The 26,282-nt window shown below is 41.8% G+C and overlaps 1 protein-coding gene across 1 annotated transcript in view; it reads left to right on the plus strand.

Annotated features, from left to right (window-relative positions):
- RXFP2 (relaxin family peptide receptor 2) overlaps positions 1-26,282 on the plus strand; it is a 391,242-nt gene that overhangs the window by 208,459 nt on the left and 156,501 nt on the right. The window contains exon 2 of the mRNA XM_073583177.1: positions 11,614-11,742. Within this exon, the coding sequence (XP_073439278.1) occupies positions 11,614-11,742 (129 nt within the window). The remainder of the gene's footprint in view (positions 1-11,613; positions 11,743-26,282) is intronic.

The following is a 26,282-nucleotide window of genomic DNA, read 5'->3' on the forward strand; positions in this document are numbered from 1 at the left end:
GCATGTACATCAGGAAAGCTCCATCTGGCCAGTATACATCAATACACCACTAGAAAAGGACAATGAAATGAATACTAGACTGCGATATTCTGAAATTCAGTTATATAAATTCTCCTTTGATATGTTGTAATATGGAAGGATAAATGTTTTTTAACCTTCAGAGTGCTGGATTATCCACTCCTTTATTTTTAGGAACTGTGGTGACCCCACCAATAAAAAAAATTGTCGCATTTTGTAATGTTGGGAATAACATTGTTGCAGAATTCCAATTTCTCTGAATTAATCAGAGTCTAACTTTCATTTTTACCCTCAGCAGACAACATATTTTGCATATGTCTATATATAGTCTTTACATTTCTGGTATTGCTAGTCTAGTATCATGAATAATACATTGTCTGTAACCGGAGGGGTTTCTTCATTGCCTTTTGTAGTTGGTCCCATGGCAGTAGTAATATTTCAAGTTCAGTTAACTTTGTGCTGAAAGCTATTTGGAACGTGGTAAATACATTGCTACAGGTTGCATTACAGTATATCTATGGGGAGTGGGATTTGTCCTATTTGTAAATCACTAATTCGGAGACGACGGCATACCAAAGTCAACAATATTCCACAATAAATCTGAATGTACTGTAATTGTACATAATATAAAGAGTAGATAATTACATATACGTACCACCAAATAATAAGTTATTACATTCTCTGCAGATAGATTTATTAATGAACATAATTAAATTAGTTTCCACTGTGCTGGGCGTATCATTTAAATCATCTGGGTAATTAGTTCCCGGCATAGTATTATAGCACAAGTTTTATTATGGCTCTTTAAGCAATCAGTAAACCTGGACACCTATAGCCCCTATAAGCCGGCTTCAAGCATCCTACTTTCATGGTCTGTCATTTTTTTCATGCTGCCCAAACCATAGTCAGCATGAATCAGAGCCTGGCTGCACTATTGCTCCTGTGTTTCCGAGAAAACATACTTTGAAGACCCAGAAGGGAACTATATGGAGAGATCATTCTAGCCCGGAGTGGCCCCCAGACAGCCTCTCCCTGTACACCCATGGAGGAGACCTGTCAATCAACTAGAGTGGGGCGAGACTCTTCAGACTATGTTTTCTCTGAAAAACCCTGGCACTTCAGAGAAAAGTATACCAGCTGCAATTGTGCAGCCAGGCTCTAGTTTATGTTGCCTGAAGTTTCTGCAACATGAAACAAGTAACAGGTTTCCTTTAAAAGTAATCTGTCAATAGGATCAAACCTCCTAATCGCTCTACGTGGGCAAGTAGGTCAAAGAAAATCAAATAAAATGATACTTTGATATCTGTGATCCGATATCTTAGTCAAGAGAAATCCACATTTTTCTTAATATGTAAATGAGTTGTTAAGTTCTATGGGCCAGACATAGATCTCCGTGAGAATTTGCCTCCAGGGATTATTTTAAACAGAAGGGGCGTTACCAATGTGACCTCGGGAGGCAAACAGGAATGTGTGTCATTGCATGTCTTACCATAGCACATAAAGAAAGTCAGGTCTCACTTTCTCTTGGGGAGTTTTCTTTTTTTTTCTCCCTGCAAGAAACCTCCTGCCTATGATTGGTTAGCTTCATGCAAGGGAAAAAGTATAAGAATCTCTGCTAATGCACCCTTGGTTATTATGAAAATGATCATATTAAGTGCTATAAACTTTACTACTTGATATCTCCTTAACGGAGATGAGAAATAAAAAAAAAACATAAGGTTTTATTTCGTTCTGGAGCCACTGATGTGGACAGTTTAACATTCTAAAACTGGTGAAAGATCCTCTTTGACTGTTAGTAGGTATGGTATTAGAATAGTTTCTATACATCAGTGACTTCAGGTGACCTATTACAGGGAATCTGAAAGCTGATACAAGTTGCCCGATCTATGGGCTTCCCAAATCAAACACTGGCTGTATGACTCAATCAGGAATGTTTGACTCTGAAACACTGTGATGTTTCATAGAATAAGATACTTTACAAGTCACCTGGGACCAATCCGCATGGGAGACTAGTCAAACAGGTCTACCTGTGGATAGGACAGTATGTATAATGGGTTATAATTAGTGATGAGCGAGTATACTTGTTGCTCGGGTTTTTCTGAGCATGCTCCGGTGATCTCCGAGTATTTTGGTGTGCTCGGAGATATAGTTTGTCACCGCAGCTGCATGATTTGCGGCTATTTGACAGCCTGAATACATGTGGGGATTGTCCTTTGGTAGGGAATTCCCACATGTATTCAGGCTGTCTAGCAGCCGCAAATAATGCAGCTGCGTCGGCAGAAACTAAATCTCCGAGCACTTCCAAATACTTGGAGATCACCCAAGCATGATCGGGAAAACCAGAGCAACGAGTATACTCGCTCTTCACTAGTTACAATGTCAACATATATACAGTAAATGTCTTCACAGAATGCTTCACCAGTTCTATCACACCAATGAACCTAAAAACAAGCCATAAATGCAACAATACCTGTCTTAATTATTAATATTCTCTGCATTTCATAAAAAAAAAAAAAATTACAGCAGCTAACTTTCACATTTTCACTTTCCATGTGCTTCCTGTATGAGGAATGAGTGTTTTCATCTTCATAGACTGTAAAGCACTGTAAACTAATCACTCAAATAAAATTAAAGGGTTTTCCCTTGACTTTAATATTGTTGACCTATTGTTTGTCATCAGCATCAGATCAGTGGGTATCCGATTCCTGACTCCAACACCAACCAGCTGGTCAAACGCTCATGGCGCAGTGGAAATGGTACAGCTTACAACGTGGTATAGTGGCTGTGGATGGTACTGCAGCTCTCTCTGATTCTCTTCTATTCACTACGTGCTGAGCTGTGCCCCCTCCACTGCACCGCATGCCCCAACTAATAATCAACATAATGATAAGAATGGATCATCTTCAGTACAATAATAAGTCCTAGAAAAACCCTTGATATCATTTTTACAAGGCACATTATATATTTAAAATTGAAATCCCTGCAAATCAAAACATCAAGTTTTCAGATGTATGCATAAACTCCACATTTTCAGGCAAAATACTACATGGGCTTCCTCAATGTTATGCGCCCATTTCCTTACAGCACAAGTTATTTCTAAAACAAGAACTGTACAAGCTCCCTAAATGGATTCCTGCTCTTTTACAGCTACATATCTGGTAAAATATTTAACTAAAAGTCTTGAAAAAATAGAGAATACTTATAGATATGGTTGAAGATATTTTTTTACTAAAGAAAACAGAATGCTCATTATTCATCCAGATTCAGAACTCAAAAGCTGCAGATTAGACTTATTAAACTTCAATGGAGCAAATCCTTTTGCAAATCCAACATTTCAGCCTCGAATCTCTCACAAGTTTTTTTCTACAAATTATGTTTATCTTATTACTGTAGATGCACTATCGATACTAGTTACCGTATTATTTAGGCTAATATGATATCTGAGAAATGAGGTAATATAGTGATTGCATCTGTTTATTAACCAAAAAATGATTTGCGCCAAAATAAGCATCACTGACTTCTCATCCAAAACTGAACCTTCTCAGTGTAACCCCTCTGCTTTTTTTTTTTCACATAGTGCTGTTTTGTGCATTTTTCTTTTAGCAAAATCTGAGTTTTAATCCAATAAAAGGAGAAAAATAATCCTGTATTTTGTATTCGTATCAAAAATTTCATCCTAAATCCCAAAGATTTTGATGCTCTTAATCAACAATCGAGGTCGCTAATTTAACCAAAGGTTTTACTAGATTCTTTAACTGTTTTTATTGCTCTTATTATCTTTTCAAATTAAAGATTAAATTACATTATTAAACATTTGAAAGTGGAATCACCCATGATCAATACTGACATCTTCAAAATGTTTTTCGCTAGTTCAAAGTTGAAGATATCATTATTGTAGAGGACACGAAAGATATTGTGTTACGAGAGCTGAAACACTCTTACTCGCTCACGCTTCAATGTAACTATTTCTATTAGTTTACTGCTGTTTGGTCGTCTCTGCTTTTAAGTTGTTGTTGTGGTTCATATGCCTAGGATCTAAAAGAGTTTAGGTACAGCACAGATAGTGGGAACACATTTTTGATTGATTGATGACTCTAGTAGAGTTGTGCACTGGGACCCTCTGAACATCATCATCAATATACATGTTCCCTTTGAGTCCCCTGGTTTCCTTCCAAGTTCCAAAAACATACGGATTAGTTTATTCAGTCCTATAAACAAAGAAGGGAGGTTACGGTTGATTGTGAGTCTCACTGGAGTAGGGTAATAATGGTAATCTCTGTACTGATGAACAACATTTGTTCACTCTAAATAATGAGAAATTAATAAAATTAAACATCCGGGGTATTACCATTGTAGGGGGGACTGTCTATTTGGCATGATTGTTTTCAGGTAAAATAGAGAAAGTTCCGAAAAAAGATATCTGTGCAGTAAACTTTTACAGAAAGGAGTCTTTAACTGGAGAGAAGTCTTCATAGAGTTCAGGATCAGATGGAAAAGATGAAAAAAATGAATAACTCATCAGAGAAGATGACACTTGTGAATCATTGGATTTATAAAAGGACTTGTTAATTGTGCAAAAAGATTGAATTTAATGCCTTCTAGAAATCCTCAAGTTACACTGATTTTGCTGTTCTTTTCCGTTTTTGCATTACAGCACTTCATTGCAGAGATATTCACAGTTTTGGGGTTTTGGAGCACAGTATGTGAAATCTCTGCTTGCAGTCCAACTAGTTGTTTCTACACAGTCTTCTCTGAGAATGAATGTATGCTTTCACCCATCCCTCCCAGATGCTGACAATCACAGGTACCAGCAGTCTAGTAGTCTCAGATGCTGCCGAACTGACTATTTATAAGTTTAATGTCACCCACACTTTGTCGAAATGTAACCTTGCCGAAGTACCCATCAGATAGACCATTTGTACCAGGAGTAAGCTGACCCTGATGCCAGATTTTACCAAAAGAATGGTATTTTTTTGTTTAATTGGTGCACAATAAAATATGTCATCATAATCTAAGGAGCCGTGTGCAAACCATGTTACTGTATCGACCAACCTTCATCATTATTATATACCGTACTTGCACATTCAGCTATTTTCCTATTCTCTGATTTTGGCTTAGTCGTTGATTTGGTTTGGTATTAGTGAGTGGTGACATATCCTGTGTGTATGAATTGTGTTGAAATTCACAGACTCTTTGGAGATAATATGGTATACAGTACGAAGATGCAAATTGTCTCATCAGAGAGGAAGAGGACTAGAACTCTAGTGCCACCTATTGGAAGTAGCAATCCTAAAACAAGCCTTGTTACATGACTTAGAATAAAAGCCAAACCAGAATCTCAATTTGCAGACACTGTGTTTCGGGGTACTGCCCCTCATCAATGCAAAGTGTGAGATCTGGTTTGGCTGTGTGAGAGGCATCTGACCGATATCCAAGAAGTATCGTTTCTCCTTGCAGAGATTGACATGCTAAACATGCCAAAATGAGATTTAAAGCCGCAATGCTCCTCTGAGAAATATGCAAATTGTCTTTTCAGAGAGGAAGAGAGACAATTTGCAGATTTCCCAGAGGAGCATTGCGGCTTTAAATCTCCTCATCTCGGCATGCTTAGCATGTCAATCTCCCAAGGAGAAACAGCACCAAGAAACATGGACCAATGTCCAACACACTACCATCCTCAGCTGTATGCACCCTTGCAGTAACAGTCTTGACCAGATATTATTATTATTTATTGTTATAGCGCCATTTATTCCATGGCACTTTACATGTAGGGAGGGGTATACATAAAAACAAGTAAGAGATGAGTAATTCATTAAAAATTCTCCATGTCAGCATCTATCTATTTCAATATGGACTACTGTATTTTTGGTCCAAATGCTGTCCATGAAAAAAACGAACAGCAGTCTGACCAATGGTTTACAATGGGGCAGTGCAGATGAACGATTTTTTTCAGTGACCGAATCACAGCAGGTCTGGTTTTTTCTGTAAATCAGATGAGACTCGCCCATTCATTTTTATGAGTGCGCAAAAAAAATCGGATGCCATAACAAGTCACAGCATAGCATGACATTTTTATGGATACATTGCAATTCTTTAACATAGGAAACTGTTAATGATCTTGTAAATGATTAATAGCTGCTGCTTTAAGAAAACGGATGGTATAAGAATGACAAATGAGAAAATAATAGGCCTGCTTTTCTGGATGAAACGCTGAACGATTTTTATACTCTCGTGTGAACTAACCCTAACGGAGTGTTATGTGTCTCAATAGCCAAGTCAATGCAGGTTGCTATGCTGAGATATGAATTGGTATTTGTCTCTCTGTTGTCTCTTACATGCAACAAATACGTATTTCTAATAGATTTTCTACCTTCCGCTCATCTCTACTTCCATTTATAAGGAGGCAGAATATATTTCATAAGAGTGCTCTTATGTCTATCCTTTGGTAGATACCAACATTCTGTTTATTTCTGTCCTGTAAGGGTTGATAAAATAAAATGTGAATAATTTGTGACACATTGTCATCTCTGGTCAAAGTTATACATATCTATGGAGCAGGGGCGGACACTGACAGCTTGGAGACCCTGTGCAATAAATGTGTCTGGGTCCGCTTCCTTTTATGGCAACAAAGCTACATATATATATATATAGCCACACACACATACATGTATATATTACATAGTCTCCTTTATTAAGTATATTACTGTCCCTTATAGAGTGCACTCTCTTGTTATGTACAGTATCGTCCCTTACATATTGGATTATATAGAGCCCTTTTTTTTATTACAGTACATACCATCCTGTCTTGTTAGCTGTATAATGCAATGATTGCTGATGGAGCATGGGAAAGCTTCCTTTCTAATGGAGGAGCTGATGGACTGGTAGCCTGGTCACCGGCTACTCCATCTGCAGTCATTTTATATCTAAAAAGAGAGTGGACTATGTAGTAAAAGAGGGTGCTGTGAATAGCAAAATTAACAAGAATACACTATGTAAGAGACAGCACTATACATAACAGCAGAGGAAGCTATATAATAAGGGACGGCACCATATATAACTCAAGAGGATGGTACCTAATAAGGGATGGTGTTATACATAATAAAAGAGAAAACTATGTAACTAAGTATGGTGTTTTACAGAATTAGTGAGTACACTATATACTAAGAGAATGTGTTAAGACATAAGTCTTCCTCCACCTCCCCCTGTTCCTAAGTCCATTATAAGTCCACCTTCCTCCCATCCCAATCCCCCACACCCCTCATTGTCCTCCTCCCCCACATCCCATTATTGTCCTCTCCCCCACCCATCATTGCCCTCTTCACCACCTCCATCATTGCCTTCTCCCCCACCATTATCATTGCTTTCTCCCCTACGACCTCATCATTGCCCATTCCACCACCATCATTTCCTCCTCCCCTACCACACCATCATTGTCTGTTCCACCGCCACTCCCATCATTGTCCATTCCACCACCTCCATCATTTCCTCCTCCCCACCACCCCCATTATTGCCCTTTCCACCACCACCATCATTGCATTCTCCCCCACCACCACATCATCATTACTTTTCCTCCACCACCCCATCACTGCCCTTTCCAGCACCTCCATCATTGCCTTCTCCCCTACCACCCCATCATTGCCCTCTTCATCACCTCCATCATTGCCATTTCCACCACCTCTATCATTGCCTTCTCCTCCACCACCCCCATCAATGCCTCCTTCCCCACCAGTCCAATCATTGTCTTTTCCATTACCACCATCATTCCCTTCTCCCCATCTCCATCATTGCCTTCTCCCCAACCCATCATTGCCCTTTCCACCATCTCCATCATTTCCTCCTCCCCCACATCCCCATCCTTGCCCATTCCACCACTTCCATCATTTCCTCCTCCACCACCATCCCCATCATTGCCTTCTCCCCATCAGCCCCATTATTGCCTCATTGCCTTTGCCCCATCATCCCCCCCCTCATTGTCTTCTCCACATCATCCCATCATTGAAACATGAAAAAAACAGACGATCAATAATCCCAAGACAATTAATTTAAATATGCAAAAATAATATTTTATTAAATATATCAGGAATCATGGAAGCAGGAGGGATCAAAAACCAAAATTGCACATGTACAGAAATAAGGCGCACAAGGGACACATAGGTATATTCAATTGGTAACTATTAAAAAATCCTACTGCAAATTGCACACTCCCTGTTGGCCTCACAGCTCACAGTGGTATTGAGCAGAAATGTAAATCAATGGACTAATAAGTCAAAGAAGATCAAGAAAGACCATAAAACACCATTGGTATGTTACCTGTTCAAAGTTTGGCAGGGAGTCCCACAGCGTGTGCCCACCGCAACGTGCTTTTCGGCAGTGTAGCCTTTGTCAAGAAACAGGCCAGATTGCCCTCATTATTAGCCGCGCTGCAGGGGCCCCCTCCACATCTGGGCGCCGGTGCAGCCGCACAGGCTGCACAGGCGGTATGTCTGCCCATGCTATGGAGTTCTGTCCTAGTCTCTTACATCCTAATTGGAGCCTACGGGTAGCAAGGTGACTCAGTGGTTAACAACACTGTTGCCTTGCAGCGCTGGGGTCCTGGGTTCAAATTCCATCAGAGTCAAAATCTGCAAGGAGTTTGTATGTTCTCCCCGTCTTTGCGTGGGTTTCCTCTGTGTTCCTCCCACACTACAAAGACATACTGATAGAGAATTTAGATTGTGAGTCCCAATGGGGACGGTGATGATAAAGTCTGTAAAGTGCTGAAGAATATGATGGAGCTAAATAAATATGTGGTTCTGAAATGCATTGCCACTGCCTCCAGAGATATGCAATGTTGTCCATTAGGCAAATTGGCCACTACTATAGTGACAGTAAAATCCTATAAAGTATATAAAACTTATCCTCATGCATTTATTTTTTCAAGGTCATTTGGGCACTGATATTAAATTTCTGCATTATATAAATTTGTAGATGGTGGAGAATATCAGAAACTAAAGATGACGGCAAACAGGCAAAGTGAATACATTGTTGAAAGTTCCACATACTGTAACTACCTGACTTATGGACCTCATCATCATGTCTCATATCATTAATGAAACCATGATTTACTAAGATCCGGGTGAATATGAATAACTTGCTTACACATCTATAAAATATTTAATTTGCAAAAAAGACGTATCATCCCTTTTTAGATATGGGCTACCGGCCAAACTGTACATCCTGCTATCAATAATTTATGGTGTTTGCCGATTTTGCTTTAGACCTAGTCATTTCAATATGCCAAGAGACAAATCTGATGATTTACTGTCATCCTGTTTTCTTCATTTCTAGTTCATTAAGAAAATCTGTGAAAAATGCAGGATGTAGAAACTTTACTGGAAATGGCCCCAGAATGAAATCTTGTAAATATTTATATAGTTCGTTGGCATAAGTTCTTTGACTATCGGACAGGATATTATGCCACCAGGTAATGACAGCATGCTAACTAAGCAAAATAGCAAGTTCATTCAACCAGACACATAGTGCTAGTTTAATAGTTCCTAGGGGCTTAGGAGCTGCAAGTCCAATCTGCTTAATGATCATAGCCTTTCAGTTTATTTCAATCCACATTAAGGCCTCCTTCACACATCTGTATAAAACAAGTCTGTAAAAAAAATGGTATCGATGTCATCAATGTTTGCATCATTGTGTCATTGTTAAATAAATTTGCGATTGAGGATAATGTCGTGTTTGCATGTAGCTGAAAAGTTGGGCCCTGGAGTTGGTTACTGGTGGGCACCTTAATTCAACATGGAGTGTATCTATATATATAATTGCCTTAAATTGTCTGTCATCCACTTCCGTCTGGATGTCCCCGAATCCCACAATCCACTGCGCCGCACCAGAAGTATGCCGACCACTATTTTGGAACGCCCAAGTGATGCCGCTCGGATCCAGGATGCAGCTGTGATCCCAAACGCTCCTGCGATCCCGACAGCCGCTGGGATCCAGGCCGCTGCTGTGATCCCCAACGACGCTGCGATCCCGACCGCCGCTGGGATCCCAGCTGCCGCTTTGATCCAAGTCGCCGCTGCGATCTCAACCGCCGCTGCGATCCCGACCGCCACTGGGATCCCGGCAGCTGCTTGGATCCCAGCTGCCGCTCAGATCTCAGCTGCCGCTCTAATCCAAGCCGCCGCTGCAATCACGAGGCTGTGAAAGGGGTGTAATGAGGGGATATAATGAGAGGGGTGTAATGAAGGGGGTATAATAAGAGGGTGTAATGAGGGGGAAATGTTTTGAACTCATTTTCTGGTCTGCCTCTGGTTTCTGGTGAGGGAGCTGGTTGTGCTGACAGAGGAGTTGTGAGTTCTCTTTCCGGGCTCCCTCTGGTGGTGGAAGGAGGTAATGAAGCTGATCTAATTAACAGAGACCTGCCACCTGATAATGAGGAAGGAGATTGGACATCTGGAGTCACAGACTGGATTTAAGACAGCCGACTCCCTATTCACATGCTGGTGATTTTTTCCTGCATCCTGAGGTCTTAGTTTCCAGCTCAGATCCTGCCTTCTCAAGCTAAGTTGTCTTTGCTAATGTTCACATTTGATTTGGTCTGGTCTATTCAGTTTTTTGTGTGGTCAGCCAGCCCCGGCTGGGGCTGTGCTGAATTTCCACTCTTGTGTCACTGTATGTGCCAGTTTGCTATTTGTCCCTTACTAGATTGGCCACTTTTTGCTCTGTTCTCAGAATATGCCAGAGTGCTGATATAGTGGGTGAAGTCTAGTGACTTCAGGGTTTTTTTTGCTATCAGAAGTGTTGGACATTTTTGCAGGGTTTTTTGGCGTGATTGCAGACAGCATCTTTCCTGTCCTTTCTAGTTAGTGTGGGCCCCATCGTTTGCTCAGTCTATTTTCCTACCTGTGTTCGTGTTTTCATCTTGTTTCACCATCAATACATGTGTGGGGGCTATCTATTCCTTTGGGGTCTGCTCTGGGGCAGTTTTAGATTTCCCTTTTCTTGCTTTAGGCTTATTTAGTCCTCCGGCTGTGACGAGGTGTCTAGAATCATCGTAGGTACGCTCCACGGCTGCTGTTAGTTGTGTCGTTAGGATCAGGGGTCTGCAATCCGCGTAGTTACCAACCTCTCTGGTTTTCTGTGACTAAGCTTGGTTTTGTTTTCCTCCTCGGTGACCCATTCATAACAGGGAAGTAATGAGAGGGATGCCGCCTCCGGACCCCCGCCAGGACCCACCGCCTGGCTACACACGCCGGATCCCGCCGCTGCCTGCCCGCCCACCTCTGTGCAGTCACAATCGGCAGGAAAGACCGCGGCTTGAGGCCTGTGCTGGAGATTGGGTGCAGCCACCCTCTGGTGGCGCCGAACACCATCTCCAGCACAGTCCGCAAAACACCGTCTTTCCTGCTGATTGTGACTGCATGGAAGTGGGTGGGCCGCCACCCCAGTGCCACAAAGCTGCCCCCATCGTGATGTTACTGCCCTCCTGATGTGATAGCATCGGGTACACATCTAGTATTACATATTTATCCAAAGTTTTAAGTAGTGTCTACAGTATGTGAAAACCATATTGATAACTGTGTTCATTTCTCCCAATAATTACAGATTCCTTTTCTGATATTGTGTGCAAAGTGGGCTACTTTCCATGCGGAAATCTCACAATATGCCTTCCTCAGGCTTTCCATTGTGACGGTGTAAAGGACTGTGAAAATGGGGCAGATGAAGACCAATGTGGTGAGCTCTTTTTGAAATGATTTCTCGTATGATATGTGATATGAATAGCATGTGTCAGTGTCTGATTATATATCCAGAGGCATCATAGCTCCAAAGGCTATTACCAAATGGATAATGCTGTAAAATAGTAAATGTAGGATAATGTCATTGCAATATACATATGAAATGACAATTATAATAAAAAAGAGTTTAGCGGAATTATCTGAGTATGCAAGTAATATGACTTTTACAAGCATTGCTATTCAGTTGTGTAGTCCAATTTACTGCCAAATTTTCTGGGGAAACCCAAGAGACGGCTCCAATGCACATTAACTCATCTGGTTTAGTAAGTGATTTGCTAATAATCTAGACAGACTTCATGAAATAACTATTATTCCGCTTTTACTATCTACAATAATAATAATAACAAACACAAATTTATCATAAACCCTGAGGCTGGCCTACTTATACCGAACAGCTTTAATCTAAAGTATATAATAAAATCTGCTGGCCAAAAGTGCACTCACACAACCACAAACTGGCACAGCTCAGCAAAAGAAAACAAAAAAGTGTGTCTATACCCATACTTTACCCATTAACACAATTTACAATCACAACATGACTAAAATAACAAATAGGATGAAAAAAACAAACATTTTCTTTATCACCAGAAAAGAAGTAGAACTGAATCTATCCTGTAAACTACATAAAAAACAATAGTAGCTGTACAATATCACTGATAGTTTGCAATAATGTAATAGAGCTCCCATACACATTTGCGATTTTGGCCACAACAACTCAGTTAACCCTTTTAAGACCAATGAAGGACATGGCACGTCATGAGCGGGTGTCCGTTTCCCATGCTATTGGTCCCCGCCTCTCTGACTGATCGATCACAGCATGATCACGCTGGAGGTGCTGAAATATCAGCACCTCCTGCCTGATCACAGCAGGAGCTCGGCACCTGGCTGTTTAACCCCCTAAATGCTGTCATCAAGAGCGATCGCAACATTTAAGAGGCAGGAAGAGTGAGGGGGATCCCTCTCCCTTCAGGTCGGCGCCCCGTCACATCATCATGGAGGCCAATCTTTACCATGCTAACCCAAGGGTCGTCCTGATGACCCCCAGGTCACCAAGCTCTGGAAAGCTTCTTAGACTATGCTCAGAGCATAATCTAAGAAACTTCTGTACAGGTATAATGAAAAAAAGTGAAAGTCTCATAGAGGAACTAAGTAAAAAATGCAATAAATACAAAAAATAAAATAAACAAAAAAGGACACAAATTTGTTATCAACGTGTCCAGAAAGACCGGATCTATAAAACTGTCATTTTAGTTAACCCCTTCAACAAATGCCGTAAAAAAAAACCTGGCACACGATGGTTTTTCAAGACATATGTAAAAAAAAAAGCTTAAAACGTCATCATGTCTTGCAAAAAAACAAGCTGCCATACAGCTCCATCAGTGGAAAAAAAAAATAAAAATTATAGCTCTCAGAATATTGTGATGCAAAAATAATTTTTTTTCTCTAAAAGTTTTTATTGTGTAAAAGAATGATAGCATAAAAGAATACATAACTCTGGTATCACTGTAATTATAATGATCCGAAGACATGAAGCTGCCTTATCAATTTTACTACTTGCAAAACAATATTAAAAAAAATCAGCAAAAACAACTCCTGAATTGCCTATTTTTGTTCATTCTGCCTCCGCAAAATCAGAATAGAAGGAGATCAAAAAAAGTTACTGTATGTGCTCGAAAAATAGTACCAGTAAAACCGTCAACTCATCCCCCAAAAAAGAAACCCTCTTATTACTCTGTCAGCAGAAATATAGGAAAATTATACCTCTCAAAATATGGCAATGCAAAAACTAGTTTTTGCAAAAAAACATCTTTTTAGTTTGTGACAGCAGCCAAACAGAAAAAACTATATACATCCGGTATCACTGTAATCGCACCGACCCGAAGCACAAAGTCGCCTAATCACTTTTACTGAACAAGGAAATCTGTAAAAAATAAATGGCAACAATTCTTCACCTGCTGTTGATTTGTACATTCTGCCTCCCAAAGATCACGGTAAGGCTCGGCTCACATATATCCTGCGCTCTGCGCTGAGTACTTACACCGGGGGCTTCTGTGCAAATCACTGAAATGCGGGATTCAGACAGAACCCATGACAGAAAATTCTCTATAATGAGGCAGATGGAGACACTGTAGGCACTGTCTGGCCCATGATTGTCTGTCTTTTTAAGCATGAATGAAAGTGCAGTCTGCCACAGTTTTGTGCACTTCGGAAAACAAGGAATGCTGAACAGAGGCCAGATGGAGTCTAGAGTAATTCTGCTGCCTCATTATAGTGAATGGATCCCCCTGGTGTTTCATCTGAATCACGTCATCCGAGGTTTAGATGGGAACCTCGATGTAAGCTCTCAGCATAGTGTGCAGGATAAATGTGATTCAAAATGGTATGTAAAATGTTCCCAATAAAAGATTCAACTCAATTCACAAAAAAACAAGTCCCCTATGATGTACTGTATACGATTCATATAGCGTCTTGTGCTTGGGTGCGAGGAAAAGCACAGGAGAAACAGGTGTGATTAGGAAGGACTTGTATTACCTCATACAAGCAAGCAAAAGCGTTCACATAGTTTGCAGATACAGAGGCAGGAGACACAGCAGGCCAGAGTAAACTTTAAGCACAGCAGAACTTCCACAACAGGTTCATGGTCTCTCTCTGTTACTTCCCTTGCAACTGTGGATTTAGCAGGCAGCAGGTTTCCAGTGCCCACAAGTTGAAAAGTTCAAAAGGAGATGGCTGGAGTACCAAGTCCAAGACTTCCAGGAGGCAGGCCACAGGCTAACTGCAGACTTGATTCTGAAGCACTGATTCCTCAGCTGAGACAGCTTAAGAGGCAAGAAGGATAGAATCAGGGTGGGAACATGAAAGCTGGAAATTCCATATTAATTGAGGGCAAGATAGATGCAGCAGGACAGAAAGCAAAATGGCCGACAGAAAAAACTGAATTTCAGAAAACATGTCAAAAAAGACTGAGAACCTTACATCCCCACTCAGGTCCGTCATCTGTCAATGGAAATATACGGGACTTCCACTTTACTGGTAGTACAAAGGCTATGGAAATGCAAAATGGCTCCTCGCCCCTCAAAATAAATTCACCGAATTCTGCACTCTCAAATCCAAATGTCCTTCTGAGCCCCTCAGTGTGTCTAAACCACATTTAGCATCCACATGTTTGGCAGTGGAATAATTTCCAAAATGGAGTCACTTGAGGGGGGGTATTCTGCAGTTCTAGCACTTAGAGGCTCTGTATATGGAGTCCACAAACTATCCTTGGAAACTCTGTGTTCCAGGAGACGCTTCATCTCTAGTTCAACTCATTGAGAGGTGCAATTTGTAAAATAGGGTCACTTATGGGGAGATTCTGCTGTTCTGGCACCTCAGGGGCTCCTTTAGTGGGTCATGGCACCCTCAAATCAAAACAGTAAAATCTGCATTATAATATGGAGCAACAAAATGTGAGGTCCACTTTTTCCTATTAACCCTTATAAAAATTAAAAATTTGGGGCTAAAACATTTTAGGTTTAAAAATGTAATTATTCTGCTAACATGCTCACTAAACAAATTCATTGAGAGATGTCATTGGCAAAATTATGTCACTTATGGGGTTTTCTGGTGTTCTGAGCTTTGCACTGTGCCTCAAAAGTAGTTTTCGACCACATATTGGATATTGTTGCACTCATTAGAAATTGTACAAAAAATAATTCAATGCATTTTCTCAAGTTACCCTTGTGAAAATCTACGGCTCTACCTTATAAATTTCTGTGAAGCATCTGGGGGGTCAAGATGCTCACCACATATGTAGAAAAGTTCCTTCAGGAGTCTAGTTTATAAAACGTGGTCACTTTTGGGAGTTTTCCATTGTTTATGGAACATCAAGGGCTCTCCAAACGTGACAAGTCGTCCACTCTCGACTCCAGCAAATTTTGCGTTCAAAATGTCAAACTGTGCCGTGCGTCCAAACAGTAGTTTTTTTCCGCATATGAGGTATTGGCCTACTCTCTAGAAATTTCACAACAAACATGGGTTTCCATTTTCTCCTATTACCCTTGTGAAAATAAAAAATTGGGGCTAAAAGAACATTTTTGTGGGAAACATGTTTTTTTTCAAAGCTTTACTTGAAACCCCTTTTAGGGGTCTACTTTCCAAAATGGCGTCGCTTTGGGGATTTCCACTGTTTAGGCACAGCAAGGGCTCTCCAACGCGACATGCCGTCCGCTCTTAAATCCAGCTACAGTAGTTTTATGTTCCAAAATTCAAACGGTGCTCCTTTCCTTCTGAGCCTTCCATGCACCCAAACAGTAGTTTTCCCCCACATATGGGATAGTAAAGAGAAATTGCACAACAAATGTTGTGGTTCATTTTTTCCTGGTACCCTCGTGAAAATAAAAAATGTGGGGCTAAAGTAAAATTTCTCTGAAAAAAAGTAAAATGTTTATTTTTTCTTTCCATATTTAATTCATTCCTGTCAGGCACCTGAACGGTTAATAAACTTTTTGAATGTGGTTTTGAGGACTTTAATGGGTGCAGTTTTTAAAATAGTGTAACTCTGGGGTATTTTCTGTCATATAGGCCCCCCAAAGTCACTTCAAATGTGATGTGGTCCTAGAAAGAAATGTTTTTGTAGGTTGTGTTAAAAGAATGAGTTTGCTAATTAATATTTAACCATTCTAACTTCCTAACAGAAAAAAAATATGATTAAACAATTGTGCTGATGTAAAGTCGACATATGAGAAATGTTATTTATTATCCATTTTGTGTGACATAACTCTGGTTTAAGGGCATAAAAATTAAAAGTTTGAAAATTGTGAAATTTTCTAAATTTTGACAAATTTCTGATATTTTCACAAATAAAAGCAAGTTATATGGAACAAATTTTACCACTATGATGAAGTACAATATGTAACGAGAAAACATTCTCAGAATCTCTGGGATCTGTTCACGCGTTACAGAGTTATTACCTCACAAAATGACCCTGGTCAGATTTAAAAAAAAAAAAAAAACGTTTGGTCATTAACATATAAAGTGAATCGGTCCTTCAGGGGTTAAACAAATGATTGTTTGTTTTGACTGATTACTGACCAGTGAATGTTCAATATGGTGGATAAGACCGATCAAGTGTCTTGGATTTACTAAGTGACCACCTGGTTCTTCACTAGAGCTCCTAATGATGTGGTTAGACTTGAACCCAGGTAGATGCCAGGTGCTACTCCAGGATAGACCCTGGAGCTGCAGCAACTGATCTCCAGAGGGACAGGGAACAAGAACCGGCCAGGAACTGGTTCACAGGGGACGTGCAACTGGAAGACAGCACAGGTACTCAATCAGGAATGGACAGGGCAAATTCAGGAACACAAAATGGATTCAGGTACAAGATCACATGGTGTTCTCTGATTCCTCCATTGTGACACTTCCCCCATAGCTGGATGTACTGGCCTCCAAAGGGAGGTGTGGGTTCAAAACAGGATCACAGGTGCAGGTTCAGACTGGACTGGAGAGGGTAGTGGGATAGGTATGGACAAGACGGAACAGGCTGTAAAAAATGAAACAGGTTACTGTCATGCACAGGTCCTGAAACAGATTTTGAGTGTGTGCGAATGAGTAAGTGAACAAGCTGGCATCCCTGCTGGGAAGAGGAGGATGACACATGCAAGGGCACCAGCACAGTTCTAACAAAGCACTTGCTGTATTGTTGGCCCAAACACGGCCAATGTAGTTTTGAGAGTGGTTTCTTTCCATTAATAAATAACCATTAGTCCAAACTGACGAAATAACATTCATTTTTGTCTCATGTATGGAGATTTTTAGTACAGGCTGTTTAGTTCAGAGATTATTTCATAGACTAGATATGATTGTATCAGCTTTGTAAACTCGAGTCTGGTTTCAAATTTGCATGTATGTGTGGCGCCCCTGAGGGTTCAGTCGCCACAGAGGTACTGCACCTCCTCCTGAGGTGTGGTACCCCACCATCCAGGTAGGGTGGAGACACCTGACCACGCTCCAACACCTGCATCCCACACAACATAGTAGTGTAGCAAAGCACCCTTTGGTGGCTCCCTGCTTGGAACACAAAGCATGCTGGGAGGCGGGTGGAGTTTAGTTTGCACTCAAAAGAGCGGGAAGAGTTTAGGATTTAGTCAGTCAGGCAGTCTGACAGGGAAGTGAGAGAGAGAAGATCCCCTGAGAGGGATGGATGAAGGAAGTGCTGCAGCCAACCTCAGTGATTTGGGTCCGCTGGCACAGGGAAGAGACATTAGAACAAAAGCCTGATTCTCCATATGAAAGAAAGGATGGTACGGAACGTAAGGAGAAAAGGAGGACTAAGGATTAGGGTTGGAGGAGAACCCTTCCCAAGTCCACAGCGCAGGGGTCCGGTCCCCGAGGTTGTATGGATACTAATGGTCCTGCAGCAGACACCGGAGGAATAGAAGTGGTCACCACTTTATTCCCACACAAGACTTGGGGGCACAACAGCAACGATAGTGAGCCGGGACTTAGTAGCAAGGAGTCCCCGAAGCAGGCTACAGCTGTCTGCCGTACAAGTAGAGTTCATAAGAACATCGGACAGGAGGAGCCCCAGTGAAACTCAGTGCTGGAGTACTTCATTTTAAAAGCGCTATAAGAGGAGACGTTCAGAAAAGGCACATGTTGGCGGAGTGTTGGAAGGGAGTACTTCATCTTGCCTGGAGGTTGACTGAGCTCCTGAACCGGAGGACACGGCACGGATGCGGGCACCTGTACCACAACAGACTGTGAGTAAAGCTTTGGAACTACATGCCCTGGTGTCCTCCACTTATTCCTGCGTCAACCTACTCAGCACTACTACATCCCCTGCGCCTGACACTACACCATCTACGTGTCACTTCACCTACACTGCCCTGTTACTACAGCCCTGCCTGTGGAGGGCTATAACATCACTGCTGCACCCCACCATTGATCCCAGAGGATCTGTCTGCAGCGTCGGCTTAACATCTTCATTGCCGAACACCACAGGTGGCGTCACGAATCACTTATAAACTTTCATCACCATAAGCACACTGAAACAACCCCCTTTTGCAATGGAGCCCCAGGGCCATGGACTGGGTCACCGCTGCCATGACAACTCCCACTGAGGGCGCTCCATATGAAGATAGGGTGGCAGACCTGTAAAATCTCAATAGTAGACAGAGTGAAGGAACTGCACACCTAAGACATTTAGAGATGCCTCAAACAGGATTTATTGTCAGTAGTTCATATCCATTGGTTACACCATGGTATTACGTTAACGTTTTGGGTGAAGAAGACACTTCATCAAATGTAAAGGCTTTAATCAATGCATATAGGTTGCAGGTTGGGATTCTCCCTAACAGGGACAACCAGGATCCAGCTGTACACTTACCGCAGTGTAACCAATGGATGTGAAATACCAACAATAAATCCTTTTGGAAACATCTGCACGTGCCTTTAGGTGTGCAGTTCCTTCACTCTGTCTACTGTTGGTCTACAGGAGCTCAGTGGTTGGCTCTAAAGAAACTAACACTCTTCTCAAGCTAGCTCTATCTCACTGGATGTGCCCCCTACCTGTTTGAGTACTATAAAATCCCAATCACAGTTGCCACTTGTCCTCCACGATCCAGGGCTGTGTCTCCGCCCCTTCCTTGGTTCATAGGCTGCAATGTTGACATCATGACTACAGTTCTTGTGACCACTGCATCCAATCGCTAGGCTCAGCAGCTCATGTTGCTTACATTGGCATCACTGAGAGGAAAGTCTTGAGTAGTATGTCAACTTTTACAATTCATAACTCATGCTCTCTTAAAAGGACGCCCTCCTTGTAAATCCATACCCTATAAATGTCAATCAATGATTAAATTCAGATCCAGTTATAGTCAAAATAGATTAGAAAATTGTCAATGACCTTTAAGTATCTTAGATATCTTGATGAATTTATGGCCTCGACTTTATCACAATTGTCACAATTCTTAATATGTAGCAAAGTTTGCATTTGTTATATTATTCAGTACTGTTGGAGATTGCTTAAATTGCTTTTTGATTCATATTCCAAAATATTTTTAGTTATTGATATTTCAGAAGTTTTACTTGACAGGATCATTAAGCATTTAGGGCTTTCGTTGGCTTCCATTCCTAAATGTGTATCACAGATGTGACTTTTAAGGAAGAAAAATAACTCTATATGAAGATTTTAATCAATGATTGAGCACTTCTAGTAGGATACTTTATCTCTGTCGCATCTTCTGGCTGTGTCTCGGAAGGGCCACAAAGTTTTTGGAAAACTTAAGTAGGACTCTTCTGTAGAAGAACTGCTTTGTGAGCAACCTGTCACAAGGTCATGGAAAGGGTGTAGAGCCAGTGGCTGGATTCAGCTTTACAGAACTTGGTTCAACATATACCAGGCTATTTACAGGATACTTATGATGTGTTCAATTCAATACAAAATAGTAAGTAGTCCAATATTAAATGGTCATGGTTCAGTTGTAACGTAGTTTCGCTTTACACAAATATCCCTCACAAAACACCATTACTGTATCAGGATCCTGACAGCACCGGCGTACAGCCTCCGCTGAGCATTGACTCACCCGCACTGTAGGGACCCCTGGGGATTAGGACAGCCAGAAAGTATAGGTGCACAGGACCTGAGTGATGAAGTTTAGCAAGCCGACACGGGACCTACGGTCTCGTGACTGCAAGGGGGCGGGGCTTAGCATCCTGCTTTCAGAGAAGACAGAAAACTCAGAGTCAGGCAAAACGGAGTTCATACACAGTACGGACAGCGAGGCACAGGAGGGATAAACAGATGGGAGGTCAGACAAAGCCAAAGGTCATACACAAGAGGGCGACGTGGTACCAAGGGGACGAGCAGAGAGAAGTCGGGTCACAAGCAGAGAGTCATACACGAGAGGTAGCGCAGTACAAGAGGGACAGGCAGAACTCGTAACAGGGACAGAACCGGATCAAAACCAAACAAGCAAGCAAGATATCAGGCACAAGGCACACGTACGCACAAGGTCAACTAACTCAGCCGAGGGCAGGAGTATAACTGACACCGGACCTAGGTCCAGTGAGCATTAAATAGCCGCCCTCTGCCAGGGAGAGGCGGAACAATTAACCCCCAGTCAGACCAGGACGGGCCAAAATGAAACCCCGTCCTGGATCATGACATACTGGCTATCATTCACCACCTGAACAAATATAGTCAATGTGCATTGGATTTACAGGAATTTATTAAAACGATTTTACATTTTCTTCTGACACACAATTATTTCATATTTAATCAGAAATGTTTCATTCGGTGGGCTCCAAATTTTCCCCATCCGTTGCCATTGGTTATGGCATGGTGGAAGGAGCAGTTTATTTTTAATGTTAGCAACCCCTTTTGCAGCTCCATTAAGTGGTTTGGCAGATACATAGATGAGCGAGCATGCTAGGATATTAAGTTATCCGAGCATACTTGGGTGTTAACCAAGTATCTTGGGCATGCTTGATAATATGTTCGAGTCCCCATGACTGCATGTTAGGCAATCCCCACATGTGTTGTGGATGTCTAACAGCACAAAACATGGAGCTGCAGGGAATTGAACATATTACTCAAGCACACCCAAAATACTCAGATAATAACCGAGCATTCTCAAATAACATGCTATCCGAGCAAGCTCGCTCATCACTTATGGCCAGCTCGTCTTCTGGAACGGACATATATCTGCCATACCACCTTTTCAATCATATCTGAATAACTGTAACTGTAATCTAAAGTTCACAAGCAAATGTCATCCACACACCATTACATTTCTAGATATGGAACTTCAAGGCTCTCAAGATTTACCCATTAGGCCGGGATCACACATGCGAGGAATACGGCCGAGTCTCGCATGGTAATACCCGGCACTGCTGTCAGCACAGGGGAGCAGAGCGTGCGGCTCCATTTATTTCTATGCAGCCGCACGCTCCGCTCCTGAGTGCCGGCGGCAGTGCCGGGTATTACCATGTAAGACTCGGCCGTATTTCTCGCATGTGTGATCCCAGCCTTACTAGTAAAACTTTTAGAAAGTCAACATCAGGAAACACTCTCCTGCATGCACATAGCTTTCATCCCCTCCAGACCATTAAAGCTATTCCATTTGGTGAGCTCACAAGAGCAAAGAGAAAGTGTGGCGATTAACCCCTCTTCCAATAGGAATCCAGTCTAATATATCATAGATAAAAAATTGAGGTTACCCTTATTGGTCCCTATAGCAAGCATCTAACATTGTTAAAAATAAAACCGGATGTACATATCAAACGTTGCTATTTATGCCTCAAAATGCATTACCCCACTTGTTAGAGAAGATGATTGGGAGCGATATCGAAGGTTTTTTTGGATCTATTACACAAATACAAGAGTGCCTATAGGGTTAAATCTAAGAAAGGAAATTTTTGTATGGCTGTATGACTAGTGTCACAATACGTAGCTTGTTTTGTGAAATCTCGTAACGGATCCGCTTTAATGGCTATCTCCAGTTACAGTATGGCCTCACCCATATATGATCATAAGTTCATTCAGATGTCAATGACTTTTCTTATTTGCAAAATACACCTGCAGATTTTCATTATTGTTCTGCCAGGGTATCCGTTTTTACCATCAGAATTTAATCAGTTTTTCTCATATGCAAAAAAAAAACTAAAAACTGATGTACGGCAGGTTTTTCATGCTTCCGGTAGCAAATAGTAAAAAATAAAGCAAATGGATACCACAGGGATGGAATCTGAATGCAGTCCTATTTTTTTTTCACTGACCCATAAACTTGCATTAATCCAAGATGCGAATAAAAATTAGAAATTCCGCCATGTTTTGGTGTGGACAACACTGCAAAAAAAAACCCAAACTTTTGAACAACCCCATAAACTATAATGAGTATAAGTTCTATCCATAAAAAAAAATCATGGCTAGAACTCGTAAGAGAAAAACTGACATGAACCCAAAGGGGGGGCTACCACTAATTTTGACCATGCTCCATCATTCTTGATCTGGCTGTAGACCAGGGAAAATCAGAATGGAGATTCTGCACAGCACTGAGGAATGTTGGAGTGTCACTGCCAATAATGTGTAAAAGTTGCACATAATTAACAGAGTATACACAGAAGCAGCACACTGTGTACTAGGGAGCGCTGTTATCATTCCATAAATCATTATCGGACTCCTCAGGGCAGGTTGTTGTCTTTTCTGTCTAATAATTACCATATGATGCAGTAGGAATTACGGTAGCAGCCTCACATAGAGCTATAAGGTTCACACGAGAGGATCACACAGACATTATTGGATCATGTTGTGAATGTAAATTTTCATTATTGGTTATTAGTAGAATTTACAATGCTTTGAAAAAGTATTCATACTCTTTGAACTTTTCTACATTTTGCGACGTTACAGCCACAGACTCAAATGTATTTTAGGGCTTTTTCACACATCCGTGTCTCCAGTACGTGTGGTGTCAGTTTTCACACATACCGGAGACACTGACACACGAAGACCCATTCAAATGAACTGTGTTTCCAAGGAGCGTGTGTAGCACACTGGGCAAAGCACGCTGACATGTCTGTTTTTTGCCATCTGCACGGGCAGCAAAATGTCCCGCACACGTGCACACGGAGAACACACATTGATGTCATCCATGTGACATGCATCGACACCGCTGAAGAAGTGCTACAGTACGCGCTGTTCCCCAGTGGCAGGTGCTGAAGACTGCTCTCATCATTCTCCGCTGCTTTGCCAGCGATCGGCGCGAGCAGGGGAGAATGATGAGAGTTATATTAAAGTCAGAAGGATGACAGCAGGTGGGGGTTTTTGGGATTATTACTCCCATCAACCTACACCTGCTGCCGCTAAGAACAGTGACAGCAGGACCCGATGATGAGGGTATACCTCAGCCACCGCCTGCGTTGTAAATAAACAAATGAATGAATGAATGAAAAATGCTCAGCTGTCAGCTTCAGCAAGGTTGGTTATCAAGAATACAGGGCTCCCCACAGTTTTTTAATTATTTAAATAATCTTAAAAATACGGCTTGGGGTCACCCCCATTTTTGACAACCGGCCATGCTAAAGCTCACAGCTGGGGGCTGGTATTCTCAGACTGGTAAGAGGCCATTGATATAGCCCCCCAGACTAAAAACAGCAGTCCGCAGCTGCCCAGAAAAGGCACATCTATTAGATGCGACAATTCTGGCGCTTTGCCCGACTCTTCCCACTTACCCTGTAGCAGTGGCAAGTGGAGTGATAGTTGGAGGATTGATGCCACCTTTGTATTGTTAGGTGACATCAAGCCCCGAGGTTAGTAATGGAGAAGCGTCTATAAGACATCATCCATTACTAATCCTACAGTTATATGGTAAATTAAGATACAGCCAGAATAAAAACCTTTAGGCTGTGTGCCCACGTTGCGTTTTTTTAAGAGTTTTTAAAGCATTTGTGCTGGATCAAACACTTCAGAAATGCTTAAAAGAAGCTTCCCATTCAATTTAATGCATTTTTGGCTTTTTGTGTCAATGCATGCATTTTTAACCGCTCAGAAAATGCTTAGCAGCTAAAAACGCAGTATGCTCATTAAGGTCCGCGTTTTTAGCTATTTCCAATGTTCCTAGAAAACGCATGGAAAAGAAACGCATCAAAAACGCGTGTTTTTTGTGCCAAAATCGTGCAAAAAATGCACTGAAATAAAACGTGCAGTTTCTGGGAAGGAGTCCGGCTTTCTGAGCGTTCAAAAACGCTCACGTGTGCACATAGCATCAATTGAAAAAATGACAGACTCCTTTAATAATCTTAATTAAACCATATTTATGAACTCGCCTAATTCCACCGAAGCCTTCAATCTCCTGCAATAAAACTAGATTAAAAAACAACAATATACCATACCTGTTTGTCGTTCTGTCCCACGCCGTAATCTATGTCTGGGGGGGAGAATTTGTTTTCAACCTGAACGGTGCCAAGATGCGACCGTCCAGCTCAAGAACCACTGGTGAATGAGATGCAGCGAGCACAGCCTCAGTGACGTCACTGAGGCTGCATTCCCAGCCGGGCTGAACTGCGGTGACCTCATGACCATGAGAAAATGCCAGTGATGATGTCACCGCAGTTCAAGCTCAGTGTTTTCACAACAGATCACCATGAAAAATTCTCAAGTTGATCTGCTGTGAAGACACTGAGTTTAAACTACAGTGACCTCATCAGTGACTTTTTCCCATGGTCTTGAGGTCCTGTCGCATCTTGGCACCATGCATGAAAACTATTAAACCCCCAGACATGGATTACGGCGTGGGACAGAATGACAGACAGGTATGGTATATTGGTTTTTTATTTTAGTTTTATTACAGGAGATCGAGGGCTTCGGTGGAATTAGGCGAGTTCGTAAGTATGGTTTAATTGAGATTATTAGAGGAATCTGTGTCATTTTTTCAGTTAATGGACTTTATTCTGGGTGTCTGTGTTTTCTACAGTGGACTATGGGGTTAGTAATGGGGGCGTCTTATTGATGCTTCTCCATTACTAACCTCAGGGCTTGATGTCACCTGACAATACAAAGGTGACATCAACCCCCCAACTATCACCCCACTTGCCACTGCTACAGGGCAAGCGGGAAGAGCTGCGCAAAGTGCCAGAATTGGCAAATCTAATAGACGTGCCTTTTCTGGGCAGCTGTGGGCTGCTGTTTTTAGGCTAGGGGGGCTATATCAATGGCCCCTTGCCAGCCTGAGAATACCAGCCCCCAGCTGTGAGCTTAAGCAAGGCTGGTTGTCAAAAATGGGGGGGACCCCATGCCATTTTCTTTATTTATTTAAATAATTAAAAAAACAGCATGGGGACTCCTGTATTCTTGATAACCAACCTTGCTGAAGCTGACAGCTGAGGGTTGCAGTCCACATCTGTGAGTTTTGCCAGGCTGGTTATAGAAATAGGGGGAATCGCCGCTGGGTTTTTCATTAATTTATTTAGTTATAGCGCAGGCGGCGGGTGAGTAATACCCTCATCATCCGCTCCTGCTGTCGCTGTTCTTAGCAGCAGCAGGTGTAGGTTGATTGGAGTAATAGTCCCAAAATCCCCCACCTGCTGTCATCATTCTGACTTTAATATAACTCTCATCATTCTCTCCTGCTCGCGCCGATCACCAGCTGAGCAGGGGAGAATGATCAGAGCCATCTTCAGCACCTGCCACAGGTGAGCAGCGCGTACTGTAGCGCTTCTTCCCTGCCAGCTGCCCGTGTGGTACTGATGCGGCACACAGGCAGCACATGGTTGCCACATGTGTGCTGCAAGTACTACACACACGGACACAGATTTCTCCGGTACCAGTTTTGCCGTTACCGGAAATAAACGGACGTGTGAAAGAGGCTTAGATGGGATTTTATGTGATATACTAACACAGTGGAGTAAGTATTTGTGAAGTGTAAAGGAAATTATACATTGTTTTCTCCATATTTTAACAATGTAAATCTGAAAATTGTGAGGCACATTTTTATTCAG

Source organism: Dendrobates tinctorius, unplaced genomic scaffold, assembly GCF_039654945.1.
Source record: "Dendrobates tinctorius isolate UK_male_01 unplaced genomic scaffold, ASM3965494v1 ptg000075l, whole genome shotgun sequence".
NCBI classification, from domain to species: Eukaryota; Metazoa; Chordata; class Amphibia; order Anura; family Dendrobatidae; genus Dendrobates; species Dendrobates tinctorius.